The sequence below is a fragment of the Pararge aegeria genome, chromosome 10, assembly GCF_905163445.1.
Source record: "Pararge aegeria chromosome 10, ilParAegt1.1, whole genome shotgun sequence".
Lineage (NCBI taxonomy): Eukaryota > Metazoa > Arthropoda > Insecta > Lepidoptera > Nymphalidae > Pararge > Pararge aegeria.
In genome coordinates, this window is record NC_053189.1 from 15,939,335 (window position 1) to 15,956,490 (window position 17,156).

A 17,156-nucleotide genomic window follows, 5' to 3' on the forward strand; every position below is an offset into this window, starting at 1 on the left:
CAACCGGTACAAAATTATGTTTATATAGACGTGACGTCATCATTTTAAATTCGGCGTTTTAACTGTCATGGCGGATCGCTAAATTTTGCAGGTTTATTTTTTGAAAATAAATACCAATCTCACTACGAATTTAATTGAAAATACATTTTTCATAATACACTAATGATATTTTATTAGATAAATATAATATCTTAGCGATACTTTGTTACTGTCATCATGCCTATTGATAGACCAAACAGATGGCCCAGCTGATGGTAAGTGGAAAGAAAACTATCGCCAATAAATAAAAATAAAAAAAATTATAAAAAGCTCTACTCTACTATAGTAGTCATCATAATCACTGAAAACGTAATTATATACATTTATTTTATTTTCATAACAATATCTTAAAATATGAAAGATAAGGCCAAAGATGCGATATAAAAAAATATCTTTTGATAAAATTTATCATTTTCATAAATTCGCCATCACAGTCTTAAACATTACGTATATTATCTATAAATTCCTAATGTTTTTTAACAATAAATATATATGTTTAATATATTAAACTAACGACTAAGACTAAAGTCTTCGAACAGTGCGTGTCGCCAGTGATGACTTACGGATCAGAGATCATAAGAAGACCCAGTCTCTCAGCGAGCGATGGAGAGAGCTATGTTAGGAGGAACTCTCAGGCATGCATAGACCACCCCTTCACCGCTTAAAGCAAGTTATAAGCACCGTTTAAATTTCTTAAATTAAAAATGCACATAACTCCGAAAAGTTAGTGTTGCGTGCCGGGGCTCGAACTTTGTCTCCACGAAAAGAAAGCTGAACCCACAGGCTATCACGCTTCCAAAATACTCACGATTTTTTTTTTCCATTCACTAGATACTAACTAATGGTTGAAGTACTATTGCAGTGATTAACTGATGTCAGTTGTAACGAAGGAAAATCCATTCCAGTAAAAAAAACCCTCAAAATCATTCTTGTTTTGATGTAGATCTGAAGAAAAACGCCAAAATCAAAACACAAGTCCAATTATTGATGACCACCCCTGTAAAACCCTACAAAGGTTCAGTCTTTTCAACCAAGGGGGGGTTGCGGGTTTTAACCCTGATCATCGTATCATTGCGCTTGATAAACATCGGTTTCACGTGACAGTGGCTTCCAACGTCGTCTATCACCTCGTAGTCAATTGTCGTATATAATTTCGCGGTGCACCGCTTCGAAGTCCCCGGCTGAACCATGGTGCACTTCCAGAAGACCGTTTCGTGTTTGACACTCTGGTAGCTGTAAGAGTAACCCTTGTAGAGGAGAAGCCGAGCGCCTCTCTGCGACACGGCAAATAACACTGAAAATTTAAAAATCTAGTATTCTAAGAGTGACTGTCATTAGGATTAATTTGTGAGTGAGTTATTCGTGAGCTTTTCTTGCTGTTTCATGTTTCATTCACTAAACCGGAGAACTGTACGGGAGCTTAGGTGATGCATTCGACCCTCACAGCAGGAATACCTTCAAAAGAATATCTTACGCTTACATTGGGGCTAGATGGCGATATGTGCATTGTCGTAGTAGGTGTAGGCTTTAGTAAACTTTTTAGTCCATTACAAATTAGCCCTTGGCTTCAATTTCATCTGGTCCTAAATAATAGAGTCTAAGAAAGCGGGCTAATCTGTTAAGGGTATGGCAGGTACCATAGAACCTATACCAACTATCGGTTTCTATCGATTTCGTTCTCCCCGATAGAGAGGCTGAAGCCCTGACCACTAGGATCCCACCGAGGCGCTCCTTCTGTACTTCCAAAAAAACAGTTTTTTTTTCAGTTTTTTTGAAGCGGTGTGACTGGTTTGTCCCTTTGAAAAATTGTGTGGAGATCACCAAGCTAATCCCTCCCATTGTTAGGTTAGTAATATTTTTCTTAATTCTTTATTAAGAATTTATTATCAATATAGTTTGATAAGTGTCATAATGAGGATGTTTATATTTTTGAACCTATCTTCCTATCGAGTACCTATCTATTTTAACAAGCTATGCGCGGGCGCGGTGACTAATTTCTTAGTTTGTAAGTGCCCTTGCTTAATAACGTTAGGAACTCCTAATCTAACTGTATTTAAAAAAATACAGACAATTCGCCCAAGATGGGGTAATTTCGGTCATTCAGTTGCACCTAGTCCTTTCTTTGAAATCAATAAAAAAAACAACCAAAAATGTACAAAAAATAGTTCATTTCCGAATATAAACACCAGTTGAAGTACGAAAGAGATTTGCCGGCATGTGATTGTGGATGGGGACGGAGTCAATGAGCTCACCATCGAATGTCAAGTACAAGTATACCCCGCATCCCATAGTGCACCTGTACCTCATACACGAGCGTAGCTTCGTCGGCCCGCCATACGTGTAGCCGTTCGCGAACTTGTAAACCTTCCCCGTGTTCATCGTAATTTCTTTAACTACAGGCTTAGTTTCATCTGAAATTATTAAACAGTTTGGAGTTTAACGTTATCAATTCAGAGTGAATTTTAAGTTGACGAATTGAGTTATCGCCATCAACTCACTTTACATGTAAAAAAAAAATTGTCATATATGTGGCTATTTGAATAAAGAAATATTTTACTTTGACTTTGACTTTGAATGTTTAGTAATTTTAGAGCTTTTTGTAGTTGTAACGTAATTAACTTACTATATAATTTTATATATTAATATTGTTAAAATTTACGATGCCAGTTTCGCGATATAATACAACCACTGTCCGCGCGTAAATTTTAACAATATTAATTATATATAAAATGTAAGTTTATTACGTTACATAGTATTACCGCCATGCTTATTACACGCACCAAGCAGCATTGATACGGGCGTGATTACCGGTGTAATTACAGGTCATCATCATCAAGAACAGCCTATGACAGTCCAATGCTGAACTAAGGCCCTCAGCAACGGGTGGATTCACTCATAGTTGCCACCACGCTGGTAAGACCGAGTTGGTGATCGCAGTAGATGGTAGTAATATCACAGAAGACGCTGTTGCCGGTTCCCGTCACATTTCCTTAGTCACCTCGTACGACACCCGCAGGAATAGAAGACGTCCGCGGTGACAACTGTATTCTGATCTGCACACGGCACTAACACTGGCATTTAAGTGAGGCGTAAGCCCTACACCTTAGGTTGATGGGCACAGTTCGGCACTTTGTTGGACAAGTTTTTTGTATGCCCTGCGAAGTGTTTCTCTGTTTGTAAGCAATGGTTTCCTACCACCAGGAGTGTCGGTGCACCTTGGAAATGACCTGAATGCCGTCACGATAAATGGCATAACGCTCTCTTACACCGTCATGCCAACGCTGTATTCCGCTCTCACCCCAGTTTGTGTGCTTTTTATGGTACTAGGTTAACCCTTGACCGCAATCTCACCTGATGCCCCAAGTGGTAGAGTAATGATGCAGTATAACAATCTTCAGGCGGCAGATGGGATTTAATATTGCTGTCCTTATCTACAAGGGAAGAGTAGGAAGAGGATAGCTCTACCAAATCAACCTGTCATTTAAAAATTTCGGATTAGATTGCTTATTATTATTTTCAAGTGTAATATGGCAATTATTCTAGAATGATCGGAATGGTTAATACTACAAAATGTATTTTATTGTTTATCCAACATACCCAAGTGGTTCAACAAATGAACAATTGCGTAATGATGACTAAAACTTTATTGCTCATAAATTCTGAACACATTTTTAATCTTACAATAGACATACATGCAAAAACATCTGTACGGTCGATTATCACTAGACGGCTTAAGACAGGACTTTGGGTCAAAGATTTTAATCATAAATAAGGTCAGACAAAATTTCTATGCCACTGTTTTAATGTTTAATGTGAATCGGTACAGAATCTCAACCAACCATCTGCCTAATAATAATTACACGGTATTTTAATTAGTATTTCATCACTCGTAAAAAAAAAAATTAAGAAAATGGAAGGAAGGAAGGAAATTTGATAAGTAAGAGGTGCTAATTCTGCGCATTAAAAAACACCCTACAGCGAGTGCGAAAGATGCGTTACGCTGTAATTATGAATAACTAAGACCTTCTTTGAAATTGGCCGCCGTTTTCGGGCAAGGGGCTGTGATATCTGGGGTTACCTGGCCAAAAGGTTGTCCATCGCGATACAGCGTAGCAATGCTTCCAGAATGATGGCATTATTTTTTAAATTTACATGATTATTATTATTCATTGTAGCTTTAAGTTTAAAGTCTAATGTATGCTAATTATTTTCAATCATTTAAAAATAAAATTACATATAATTTGATTAAATACTGATTAAACAAACTCATTTTTTAACAAAAAGATAATCTCTTTTCTTCATTGGATTCTTATTTCGTAATAATACATTGTTTTATTATTTTCATTATTAGCATTTTAGTTAACCGAATATACAATAGAAAATAGAAAAGTCCATTACGTAATCGATAAAAAAGCTTGGGCGTGAATTATTGCTCTAACCAGGTTGCTCTTCTAATAATTTTAAATGACAATGTTATATGGTGTTACAAAAACAAAACACCCGGCAAAGTTTTTTGTGAGCTTCTTCTTGGACCAGGACGCGTTTGGAATCCTCGTAGCTTAAGTTTTAAGTTTACGAATATGGTTATCGCCATCATCTCACTATCGTGTAATTCTCATGTAATGTACCCTACGCATCGAAAGTGCCACCAATGGGCCTACTTGAATAAAGATATTTTTGACTTTGACTTTGACAATAATATTATGATTACTACCTAATGAGACTTCAGATCAGATAGATTAAAGGGGCTTTATGTGTATGTGAGAGTCTTTGAGATTGTTAAAAAAGTCACCGTGTCTCATTATGTCGATTCGCGCCCTGACAAACATTTAACTGTGGCATAAATTGTCAAATTTAAGAGTATCTACAATTTCATTATTTGCTGTGAGCTGCTTAGCACGTCCCTATTTTTAATTTATCAGAAATTACAGCACGCAGCGGTGAAAAACAAATTAGATTTCAAGTTAATCAATAATTTTTAGTGAAGGCAAAATCACTTTAAATTAAACGTTGGTAAAGGCCCCTCAGCTTTAATATGCCTTTCAGTATTCCGGGGCTAAGCCGGCTTGCACTAAAATTCGATTAAACTAGATTGTATTAATTGAAACCTTAACTCTAAACTCCGATTTAAGGTCTCCCCATACATATCAAGGTCAGTGTTCTATCAGGGACAGGTTAAGAAAAGTTTACATAAAATTTGTATGAAATTATTCAAACTTGTACCAGGAGTCCAGAGTATTTACTGGTTATTACTGACGGATACAAGCTCTATATTGATATCTAGTATCTATACCCCTTTCGAAGCCAACAAGACGACTAGTTGTCATTATCGTAATACCATAGGCATAAGCCTCCACTGTAATATAAAGAGGGATTAAAAGAGTAGACTAACCAAATGAGCTCTTACCAATTAAGCTCTACTGAGCTCTTACCGATTGACTGAACAGCTGAGCCAATGTGGAATGGAAACTTGCTAACGATTAAATTCACATTGAGCTAGTAACAATATGGTGCTCTCCAAGACACGGTGGTGAACACCGTCAATTTTCGACCGGGGTTGTTACCAAGCATCTCTTGGTAAGTCAACACGCAATAATTTTTAGCCTGGCACGGATATCCAGGCTGACATGTGTGCTACTTGAAAATTATCTCTACAATTTTTTATTTTATCTACAACGTGTAAATAAAAAAACCAAAATAATACTTCAGAGACTTTGGAGGCACATATTAACTGTTTCTCTATGAAACCGAAACGCTAATAGTTTTTGAGTAAGCCGTAGCCATTGTTTTTACTGAGAGAAATCAGATAAAGCCCTAACATTGCATGCAAAAGTAAAATCAAGTGACTCCTGTCACTTTATTAAGTATGCGTATGCGTAGGTACTATGCACGTGTCGGTCTTTTATCTTCAATAGGGTTGTCATAAGTAAACACTTAGAATGTTTTAAATTAATTTGTATGGAAAAATAAATATGTTTCTTTTGATTTAATATTTCCACAGGATGAATCCTTATGAATATACTTATAATAATAATAATAATAATAATAATAAAGCTTTATTTACATTCCTTACAATTAAATACCTTACTGGCTAAATATAATAGAGTTAAGTAAATACAATTTTCCTTAATCCTAAATTCTTATTTTCTATTTTAATGTTTTCATAGCTAAGTAATATATTGCCCTTATTGTACTTATACTATCTAATTTACGTAAGGACCGCCAGTAGCGGTAAAAGCCTCCTCCATATTTTTCCATTTGCACCTGTCCCTTGCAAGAGTACTCCATGTCTTACCCGCAACTTTCGCGATGTCGTCCTCCCATCTTTTCAATGGCCTACCGGGTCTTCTCTTCCAATCCATGGGATGCCAGTTGGTAACAATTTTTGTCCATCTACTATCTTGACATCTTTGAATGTGACCCGCCCATCTCCATTTAAGTTGCATAATTAGCTTTATGGCGTCTCTTGCTTTGGTCTCTCGTCTTATATCAGAGCACCTAATGCGGTCTTTAAGTTTAAGGCCAACTATACTCCTCTCCAAACCTCTTTGACATGTCCTTATTTTTTTCAATGTCCTGATTGAGAGGGGCCAGGACTGGCATGCATAGGTAAGACATGGTAATATACACGTCTCTAGCGCTTTTGTTTTTAATCTTATTGGTAAATTTCCTTTAAAAATTTCCTTCATGCTCCAATATTTTTTCCATGTATTGGTGATTCGTCTATCTATTTCTTTGTCAATAGAGTTTTGGAATGAGATCAGATGACCAAGATAGATATATTCTTCTACGTATTCTATAACTTTCGATTGTATTTGTATCTGACTGCATGTGGAGTTTGTGATAATTTTCGTTTTTTCTTGATTTATATGCAGACCTACTTTCATACTTTGTAAATTTAATGTTTCCAACATATACTGTAAACCATCTGAACTTTCAGAAAATAGTACTATGTCGTCCGCAAACCTCAGGTGTGACAAGAAGCTACCGTATATTTTTAGCCCGACGTTGTCCCAATTTAGTGTCCTGAATATATTTTCAAGGACAGCTAAAAAAAGCTTTGAAGAGAGCGGGTCGCCTTGCCTTAAACCTCTTTCTAATTTAAATGGGATTCCGACCGTGTCTATACGAACGCTAGATGTACTTTTGTGGTAGAGTTCTTTTATAATGTCTATGTATTCACTATTAATACCCTGTTCTGCTAGAGCATTCCACATAGCATTATGGGAAATGGAATCGAATGCTTTAGAATAATCGATAAATCCAATGTATAATGGTTTTCCATATTCCTTGTATTTTTCTATTATATTTTTTAGTGTGTGAATATGATCTATTGTGGAAAATCCTTGTATAAAACCTGCTTGTTCTACTCCCTGGTTTTCATCTATGATTTTTGTTATGCGTCGCAATAAAGTGGTAGCGAACACTTTATAGATGCATGATGTTAGACTGATAGGCCTGTAATTACATATTTGTTTCGGGTCTCCTTTTTTATAAATTAATGAAATTTCAGAATATGTCCACTGAGTCGGTAGTTTTTTCGTATAAAGTATAATGTTAAAAAGTTTCGTCAATGGTATAATAAGACTGTCCTTTCCAGCTATTATTATTTCATTGCTAATACCGTCCGGTCCAGGGCTTTTGTCATGTTTTAATTTATTTATTGATAACTCTACCTCTCTTTCCATAAACGGTGGTGCTGGGTCCGTATTGTATGTTTCTACTTTTGTACCATTTGTATGGGATTGTTGACTGTATAGAGCTCTATAATATTGAGTAGCTATCTGAATAGTTTCATTTCTGTTAGTAACGGTACAGCCTGTAGCGGTTTCTATCTGACTCATGACGATTTTCGTATTGGCTAACTTCTTATAAGCTTTCTTCACTGCTCCAGTTTTTTCTAGTAAGTGTTGGAGTATATGTAGTCTGTAATTTTTAGTATTTTCCCTTATTTTTTTATTAATAGTTCTATACAGCATGCTCAGTTTTTTCTTTTCTTTTCTTGTTTTATTTCTTTTATTCTTCAACTCGTGTCTTTCATTTATTAGATCTTCCACTTCCTTATTTATTATATTTTGCCTTTTGTTTTCTCTACTTGTAATTTTAGATACTTTTGTGCTATCAAATATAGTTTTTTCTATGATGTCATACATTTCTTGGGGGTTTTCCGTCTCATTCCAATATGTTTTGAATATTTTGCTTGCAAGTGATGCTTTAAGTTTAGGTATATCTACATATTTTACTGACTTTTGATTGAATCGTCGTCTAGATCGTTTTTGACAGGTAATATTTAAAGTTGCTCTTACCATCCTATGATCACTTGGAAATTTTAAACTGCTAAGGACATTAACATTCTCTATCGACTTAGGGACATTTGTTGTAATGAAGTCTATTTCATTTCTTGTGGATCCGTTTGGCGACTCCCATGTCCATCTAAGTTGTTTAGGCTTGTAAAATATAGTATTCATTATGGTTAATTTATTTTGTTGACAAAATTCTATAAATAATTCACCTCTTTCGTTTTTGATGCCGTATCCGTATTTTCCCATGATAAATCCCATATTATTATTTGTCTGTCCTACCTTTGCATTCATGTCTCCCATTAGAATCATTTTTAGATCACATTTTTTAATTGTATTGTGCAAGCATTCGTAAAAATAATGGATTTCAATGTCCTTCGCTTCACTTGTAGGAGCATATACCTGAATAATTGAGAAGATATTTCCTTCAATTTGCACTCGAAGTACGGCCACTCTCTCGCTTATACCTATAAAATCCAATATTATAATTTGATTTTGTTTTCTTATCAGAAAACCGACTCCTTTTTCTCCTTTCGTTTCTCCGAAGCTATATAGTATGTATTGGCCTCTATCTTCCATGTTATATCCCAACCGGCGAACTTCTGATAGACCTATAATATCCCATTTTATTTTCGCTATCGCATGCTCTAGTTGTATGACTCTATCTTCATTTCCTAATGATCTGACGTTAAAAGTAGATATATAATACTTTTTCTTTAATGGAGGGTGTTTGTCTACTACCCCCGCGGTGACAAACCGTTCTGGGGGAGATTTTTTATGTATTCTACCTTTATATATAGTGTTTGTAGTGTTGTTGGTGGTTTTTAGTCGTGGACTCATAAATAATTGCTATTGATTATCGGGTGTCATGCTTTCTGTGTTTTTGTTTTGCATGAAATGACAAGAGACAAGTAATGACAAGTATTCCATAAGACATTGTTTTGTTCTTTTTATTATGCTGTGTTTCTGTGAACGTATTGTGCTCGTTTCGATTTTCTTCCGTATGTTTTGTATTTGGAGGAGTGATATTTAGGGGTCTTTTCTGTACAAAGTTCGATCGAGAATTCGTTAGTGGTTTTTCATTTCTTTTAGTTACTATCAGTTTATCGTATCTTAATATAGCTTGGTTTCCTTGCTCTCTTTCCTTTTTTACTTGCTCCTGTAGGTTTTTTCTGATTTCAAGCACCTTTTGAGGATAATCGTGTTTTACGTAAATATTTAAACTCTCAAAGCCTTTTTTACATTTTAATATTTTTATTTTAGTTCCTAGTCTAACAAACGTAACCTTAACAGGCCTAATTTTACCCGTATCCTTTTTTCCTACTCTGTGAACTATTTCAATGTCTCTATAGCTGCAGTCTATTTCCATATTTTTATTTATAGTTTCCACTATTTTGTTTTCGAGTTCTTCGTAACTTTTTTCGCCTTCTGATATTCCGAAAAATAATAGATTTTTTTCTCTTAGTTGCTTCTCTATAAGAGACATTCGTTTTTCTTGGTCTTCACTCAAAATTTTCATATCCTGAAGCTCTTTCTGAAGACAATCAAATTTCTGGTCAATGTTGTTATTTATTTTTGTAGTTATTTTTTCTTCCATTCTTTCCAGAGCTTTTAAGAGTTGCTCCGTGTCTCCTGCCATTTTTTTTTTTTCCTTATTGAATAAACAGTAGGTATTAAGGTAGCTTAAAGTATGAGTTTAGCCAGAAAATAAGAGCAACGGGTAAATTATCCGAGTATGTTTGAGCACCACTTTTTAAAAATTTTTTTTGATTACTTGTTGCTTATTCTTATTTAAATATTTATTAGCAAATATATTTAGTAACAAAGAATAGTATTATTTTATATACAATATTATAGGTTCTATTCAGATTACAACAATGAGTGTATTGCAAAACATCTAACAACAAATAAATATACAAACTGAAACGATTTATTATAATGTTTTCTCAGTTTATATCATTTTCACTTTTATATTATCATCTTGCGTTATTTAGACGGGCACAATCAGACATGTTCACTACTAGGTAAATTCACTGAGATTCTGTTCCTTTTATTTGCATATCAAGTTTTCAGAACCGCTAACGCCACCTGTTTGTTATCTATCTAATGATCATCTAGCGCCATCTATTGGTATCATCAGTTATTACTACGTAATTCCAATAACGTAGAGTTTTAAAGTTCTCACTGCTTAATGTTAATGGTTATTCGTAGATGGCATTCCTTCTCGCGTAGTTTAGATAAATATGAATAGATGGCATTATTATCTTCACATTACACCGTTAATTTAAAAAAACTGTAATTTTTACATTATTTTCCTTGATAATGTTTAATTTGCACAAATTTTTCATATATTTACATTTATTACACTTTAGATGTCTATAGAGGCACTAATATCATTCTAAACTTTTACATTTATTTGGTTTTACAGTTGTTAATTTCGAAAACGTATTTTGTAATTATTTACTTTATTTCCACTATTTAGGTTTGGATAACACTTGTGCTTGAAGTTTTCACTGTTTACTAAAGAATTTTAACTTTTAATTGACTGAACATCTCTGTTTTTAAATTTAAAAACACTTTTTATACGGAGCTATTGTTCACATGACACCACTAGCGCCACCCCAATGAATATACTTATGCTATAGAAATACACACTTCAACAGTACTTCGTAATTCCTTTAGACGTTGTATAGCTATAGACGAGATAAAGATATACATGATTTTCACGCGTTCCACCATGTAACCGATTCTATAACACAGTGAGATAGTCATGACCCTGATATATATGAACATACCGATACATTACAACTATAAAATGTATTTAAATACCAGCTTAGCAGCAATAAATTAATCTAAGTTAAAATTAGGGTACATTCAATTTAGCTTTACATATTCAGCAGTTTCATTTCATGCAAAGCGAGACCGACGTGTCTGTGGTACCGTGAAATCTGTATCTGTCGCCTTAGTTTGGCCATAGCTTTACAAAACTGTTGAAACATGTATGAATTTACTTAAAGCCTTATTTTTAATTCGTACCCTTATTTTAAAATTAACTAGTTCGCCCATGTAACCTTTAATAATACTTTATCGATCATTAACAATTATATTATTGAACAGCAACAACGGTTTTCTGATACCTCTGCCAATCCGCCACAAAAATATACCTACCGTTCTTCAATTTTAACAGAAATTTCGGTAAGTGATGGTGCGACCCTGTTTCCTTTGCTATCGAAAAATCATCATTCAGAATTACACTGGCATAACAAGTTTTAGTTGAAACACAACGCCATCTAGTCCTGCTTGACGACAACTTGGTGTAATAAAAACCTTTGTACCTTATAAACAGTTTTCCATCTTCTGTAATTACGCGGTGAACTGGAAAAGAATAAAATAATTGAAATGTCTGTCACTCTAGTAGGGCAATGACTTTAGTAAATTCAAGACTACCATTTTAATCGTTTTTTACTACCATTTTTGATAATTTTAACTTGAAATACAATTTGTAGTAGCGTAGATAATATGAGACCCGTAAAAAATTACCTTTAAACCGGAATAGATTTTTTAATTATTAAATTCATAATATCTTCAATATATCTTTTGAGTCCAATAGATAATTGCCACCGGCATACATTCTTCAAGTATCTCTTCTCTATATTTTCATACTTGATTATAGAGTTGAAAAAACTGTAAATTGTACTGGGCCCTGATTCTCTATGGCCTAACTACATCACTAGGCCAATTCTGTATGTTGACCAATAATCGTACTCAAAACCTCACTACGGCCTACTACGGGTCTTAATGCAGAATGAGAAGAGTCTACCACAGAGAACGCAGTCTACCACACTGGAAAAGTGCAGATTGCTAGACTTCACACGCCGTTGAGAACATTAAGCGGAACTCCCAGGCTTACAAGTATCCGTTAGAGCAAGTTTTTAATTGCTCAAATTAAAAACGCACATAACTCCGAAAAGTCAGTGGTGCGTGCCGGGGATCCAACTCTGTCTCCACGAAAGGAGAGCCGAAGCTTTACCCACTAAGCTATCACCGGTTAGTTACACAATACCGGAGTACTGTCCATCGAGTTTTTGAACTGATTTGCTCACCGGATTCATTACATTATACCAGAGCCATTCAGTAATAGCAATTCATCCCAAAAAGTTATTTGTAATGACTAAGTTGTTGCGGCGCATGCGTTTGACTCTGGGCCCATGGTCTTCGGACACGAAAAATTGTATAAATATCGTGTTCCAAAAATTGGTCCTTACCTCTGGTGACCCAACGCTGGCGCTTATTTAGCCCAACGGCTAATTCTAGCAATTCAAAGGGGCAATAGCTTCAGCATAGTGAAGTGAGTGAAGTGAGTTAGACGGCTTTTTTATGGTAATTATTAATTTTAGTCTGTAATTATTATTTTCCTAGAAAAATAATTTTTCGTTGGTTCATTAATAAATAAATACTAGAAATCATTAGAAATGCCAAAAAAAAAGTAATAGAACAAAGCATTGATATTATATGAACAGCTTAATATCACAATTTGTTAACATCGACAATATTCCCAGCAAATATAGAAATACATACTTAAAAATCCGCCTGTTTAATTCATACGGAACCAAGCACCAGCGTTTAAAGCGAACAAATAATAAGAAATAGCTACGTATTAAATAAAAACATAAACGAAACTTTTTTTTTTGATTAAACCAGTATTTATTATTGAATCAAAGTTTATTTCGACACGTTATTGGTAACATATTAAATCAATGACGGTAAATATATACTCGAAGACATATTTTTTTAAGTTTTAGAAGTGACCTAGACAAGAACCGTCCGTAAAATATTTGTCACTTATTTTATGTCAAATTCTGTTTTTTTTTTGCATACATTATTCCAAATCTGCTAAAAAACGCCTTATATATTAAAGAGTAACATAAATTCCATCTTGAGTTTTGTGCATGAATTTGGGTTGGTGACTGTGCTCTCCGCACAGCTTCTTGACCACCAAACTGACATCAGTTTTCAAGTACGCCTTGCAGTTGCTGGTGCACGACCATCTTATCTGGGATTTAGTAACGTAATGCCTGTAGTACGTGTAATTCTGGTATAATAATTGCGACTTGCCGTTCACTAACTTTATCAGTTCCCCTTAAAAATAAACATCATCAAATTATTTATGTGTTTTTTAACAAATTAAATAGCTGAGGTCCGAATCAAACTTTCTGACTTCTCTCACTTCGTACTTTTTAGCCAATCATCGGGGCGGTACAGTTGACTATCCGTGCTAAGCTACACTCGTAGCTAGCTTCCGCGACGACATTATGTTTAAATCTAACAATACCTATTCGAATCATCTTGCATGAGACCAAAATTATTTGAATTGATATCGCCGCCGCACCGCACCGTTGACACTATATATGGGATGCTTCTTGTACACCAAACAATTAAGTTAAAGTTACTTATTTACTTTTTCTTTTTTTATAAATGAATAATAGACATTGGAAAAAATATTAATCAGGTCACTTTTGTGCGACGAAATCCATAACTGTGTAGTTCCACTATGGTTTGCGAGGGTTATAAAGTTTAACATAGGTCCCTTCATTTGTCCTGAGAAGTTTTCTGACAGGGTGGTTGTGTTTATTGTGAGCACTTTGGATCACCATGTTTTGGTCGACATACACGTAGGCCTTGCATTTCGGATGACACGTACAACTCCATCGAATCATCGACTTACAGTGGTAGTGCTTGAAGTAAGTGTAGTATTTGTATAAGAGATTTTGTTTTTTTCCACGATGCAACGTTATCAGTTCTGCTGCAAAGTTGAATTTATACACATAAAATTTATGGGATTATGTAACACTGTAATACTGGACAGCAATTTCACATCATAATAGTATATGCTATTGAACAATAAGACTTACATCTGGGGTAACTTAAAATCTAATACCTAATTTTAACATTTCAAGTCGATGATTTGTCGTGCCAATAAAAAAATATGACTCAGTTGCGGATACTGAAATACCCACAATGCTGATATTCTATCAGTTGAGGGAAGTGCTGTTAAAAATGACGGATTAAAAAGTGTGTTGGTGGCGGTCTGTGGCAACGTAGCTCCGGAAAGGATGAACCGATTTTGTCTTAGTGAGGGCTCTTATTTTCATAGAACATAGCATGTTCTATGAAAATCAGTCAAAGATGGCCGCCGTCACAAAATGGCGGATTGCATATTTATTTTCTACTTCCACAATATATATAACAAATGAAAGTGCTTGACTAGTAGAATACAACACACTATGGCAAATTTTAAATCCAAGATGGCTACCCCCACCAAATGGCAACTTACATTTCCTTTTCATAACTCTCTTAGTATGGCTATTTGCTATCAAATGTAAGGCTTGAATAGTTGAATAATGTACACGATATTCAAAGTTGGTTTCTTTTTGTTAAAAAACGGTTAACTTCGAAATGGTCATATTTAAATTTCATCTAGATCTCATGAAGTGTTTAGGAGACAGACAACAGAACTTTTCGAACTATCAAAAAAAACTGTGTTTTCGACGAAATCTCACACCGTTACACAGGTTTTATTTTGCGACAGAAATAAGCATGGCAGTAGTGCTTGCCCGGACGAGCTCTGCCACATTAACCTCTACTAGGTACTAATGATATTGAGGCATGAGCAACAATAACTTTGTCGCCTGAACATTTTAAGAAAGATTGCTATTTTACAATAAGTTATCTAAGTCGGAAATGGTAAGTACACAGAACATAAACTTTAAATGAAACTACTTTGTACTCTATGATTCCACTTTTAAGTATTTCTCACAAACAATGATTAGCCAATAATGTACAGCCATTAAATATTAAATCAAATAAAAAAACTCTATCAGATCTTGGCCACTCAATCGAGCTAAAATACTGGTATTTTATTTTACTTAATTGTTATTATAAAAAGAAGTTAAAGAACAATAGTTATTTAAATAATGTAGGTACCTTATTAAGTTTGGAAAAAAGCGCAACCTTTTGGTTGGATTTGCATTTGCATCGTATGTCATTGCTGATTTGCCAATTGAAGAACAGAATCAATTTGTATAGGAAAATACCTTTGAAATATCACTGGGTTTTTTTATCCTCGAAAACAGAGGCTGGCGACTTTGTCTCGCTCTCTCGCACGTTATACGTTTACGCAGGAGAGCGAGCGAGAGGTATACTTCCATATAATTTACATGTACAAAATTTAAGAATTTTTGGTTGGCAGTTTAGGTTAATTTTTTTGTTTTACTTTTAAAGTAAGTTCCGTCAGTCCCTAATTCAATCCTACTTGCACTGTGGTTATGGTCGTTATGCATCCTTTTTATTTTCAACTCACTGTTGGCGTAAACGAATGCCTTACACAGTGGATACCTGGTACACCGCCAACGGGAGGCAATGCGACTTCTTCGATCTTTGTAATAAGTATGATCGTTGTACACCAAATTAGGAGCTCTGCCTTTCCTTAATGTGAGTAGTCGTGCTGGAAAAAATACATTTTTATTTCGTTACTAAAGCTTTAAGTGGCCACCTACTAAGACATGATGAATCTATCACGAATATAACTGACGTTAATATAAATGGAAGGAGCGGAAGACGACGCCAGAGACTGGCTTTTGTGGGACAACTAAAACGAAAGGTTTAGGGTGGGGCTTTATAAAGATGTTAAAGAGAGGGTCATGGATAGAGAAGGTTGGCAAAAACTACACTGACAAGAGCTTAGCTTTTAAGTTATATGAGAAGAAGCTTTCTAGTGCCGCGTGATGATGGAAGATTTCAATACAGTTATCAGTGCCCTCCTATTCCCGCGTGAGTCGTACGAGGCGACTAAGGAAGAACTGGTAGCAGCGTCTTCCGCACTACTAAGTACTACCATCTACTGCTGATGTTTTTTTAAGCATAGCGGAGTTTCAGTTGTCAGGGAACAAAAAATTCATCGTAGATAACAATTACTTGAATATTAGTTGAATATAATATACCGCTCGTTGGTCTGGTGGTTTTGTTTTGTTTTGTTTGGTTTTGCCTCGGTCGTCTAGTGGTCATCATTTTTTTATAATAAGCGGTGATAGCCTAGTGATCTGTACTTCAGAGTTCGATTCCCGGCACGCACCCTTTAACTTTTCGAAGATTTCGTTTTTAATTAAAGCAATTAAGTATCACTTTCTTTAGCTCTCCTTATATCTGAATCTGCCAGTATGCATTTGGCCAGCGTGGTGGACTACGGCCTAAACCGCCACATCATTCATAGGAGACTGGTGCCAGTAGTGGGCCGGCCATTTGTTGATACTGACAATTGGGTTTTTCATGTTAAACATTTTCAGTATATTAGCTCGGATTAACAGAAATTTGTGGTATGCAGTTCCATGTGTCAGTAAGCTCGATAAGCTGTTGCTCCCGATTATATTCAGTTCACAAACTCCCGCCAAGCAGCGTGATGGGTTTATGCTCTAAACGTTAAAAGGCTAAGTGTCCCTGCTCACGGACCACGGCCACATTCACAAAGCGCCGCCACCGGCATATTATCTATATTCTATAGTGAGCAACAACGACGATGTAAAGCGTTTGGCGGGCCCCGGCGGCGACAACCGTTTGCGTCGAGTCTATATAAAATGTATAAAAATATTATGCCGGGGGCGGCGTTTTATGGTTGCGTACGCGGGTCATTTTTAATCACACTTATACTAAATCATAATAAAAGTGACAAATAATACTAGAGAACTAATAAAAAAACTATTTATTGAATTATAATAAAACTAGAATCAATGTTTTTGGTTGTACGGTTTTCTGCGATGCTTT

The 17,156-nt window shown here is 35.2% G+C and overlaps 1 protein-coding gene across 1 annotated transcript; it reads right to left on the reverse strand.

Moving 5' to 3' along the window:
* Positions 1-1,030: 1,030 nt before the first annotated feature.
* LOC120626991 lies at positions 1,031-3,497 on the reverse strand. Its single transcript, XM_039894827.1, has 3 exons — positions 3,391-3,497; positions 2,292-2,450; positions 1,031-1,333 (listed from the first exon to the last, which is right to left on the reverse strand). The coding sequence occupies exons 2-3, from the start codon at positions 2,416-2,418 to the stop codon at positions 1,047-1,049; spliced, it is 414 nt and encodes a 137-aa protein (XP_039750761.1). The 5' UTR covers positions 2,419-2,450; positions 3,391-3,497; the 3' UTR covers positions 1,031-1,046.
* Positions 3,498-17,156: the final 13,659 nt, after the last annotated feature.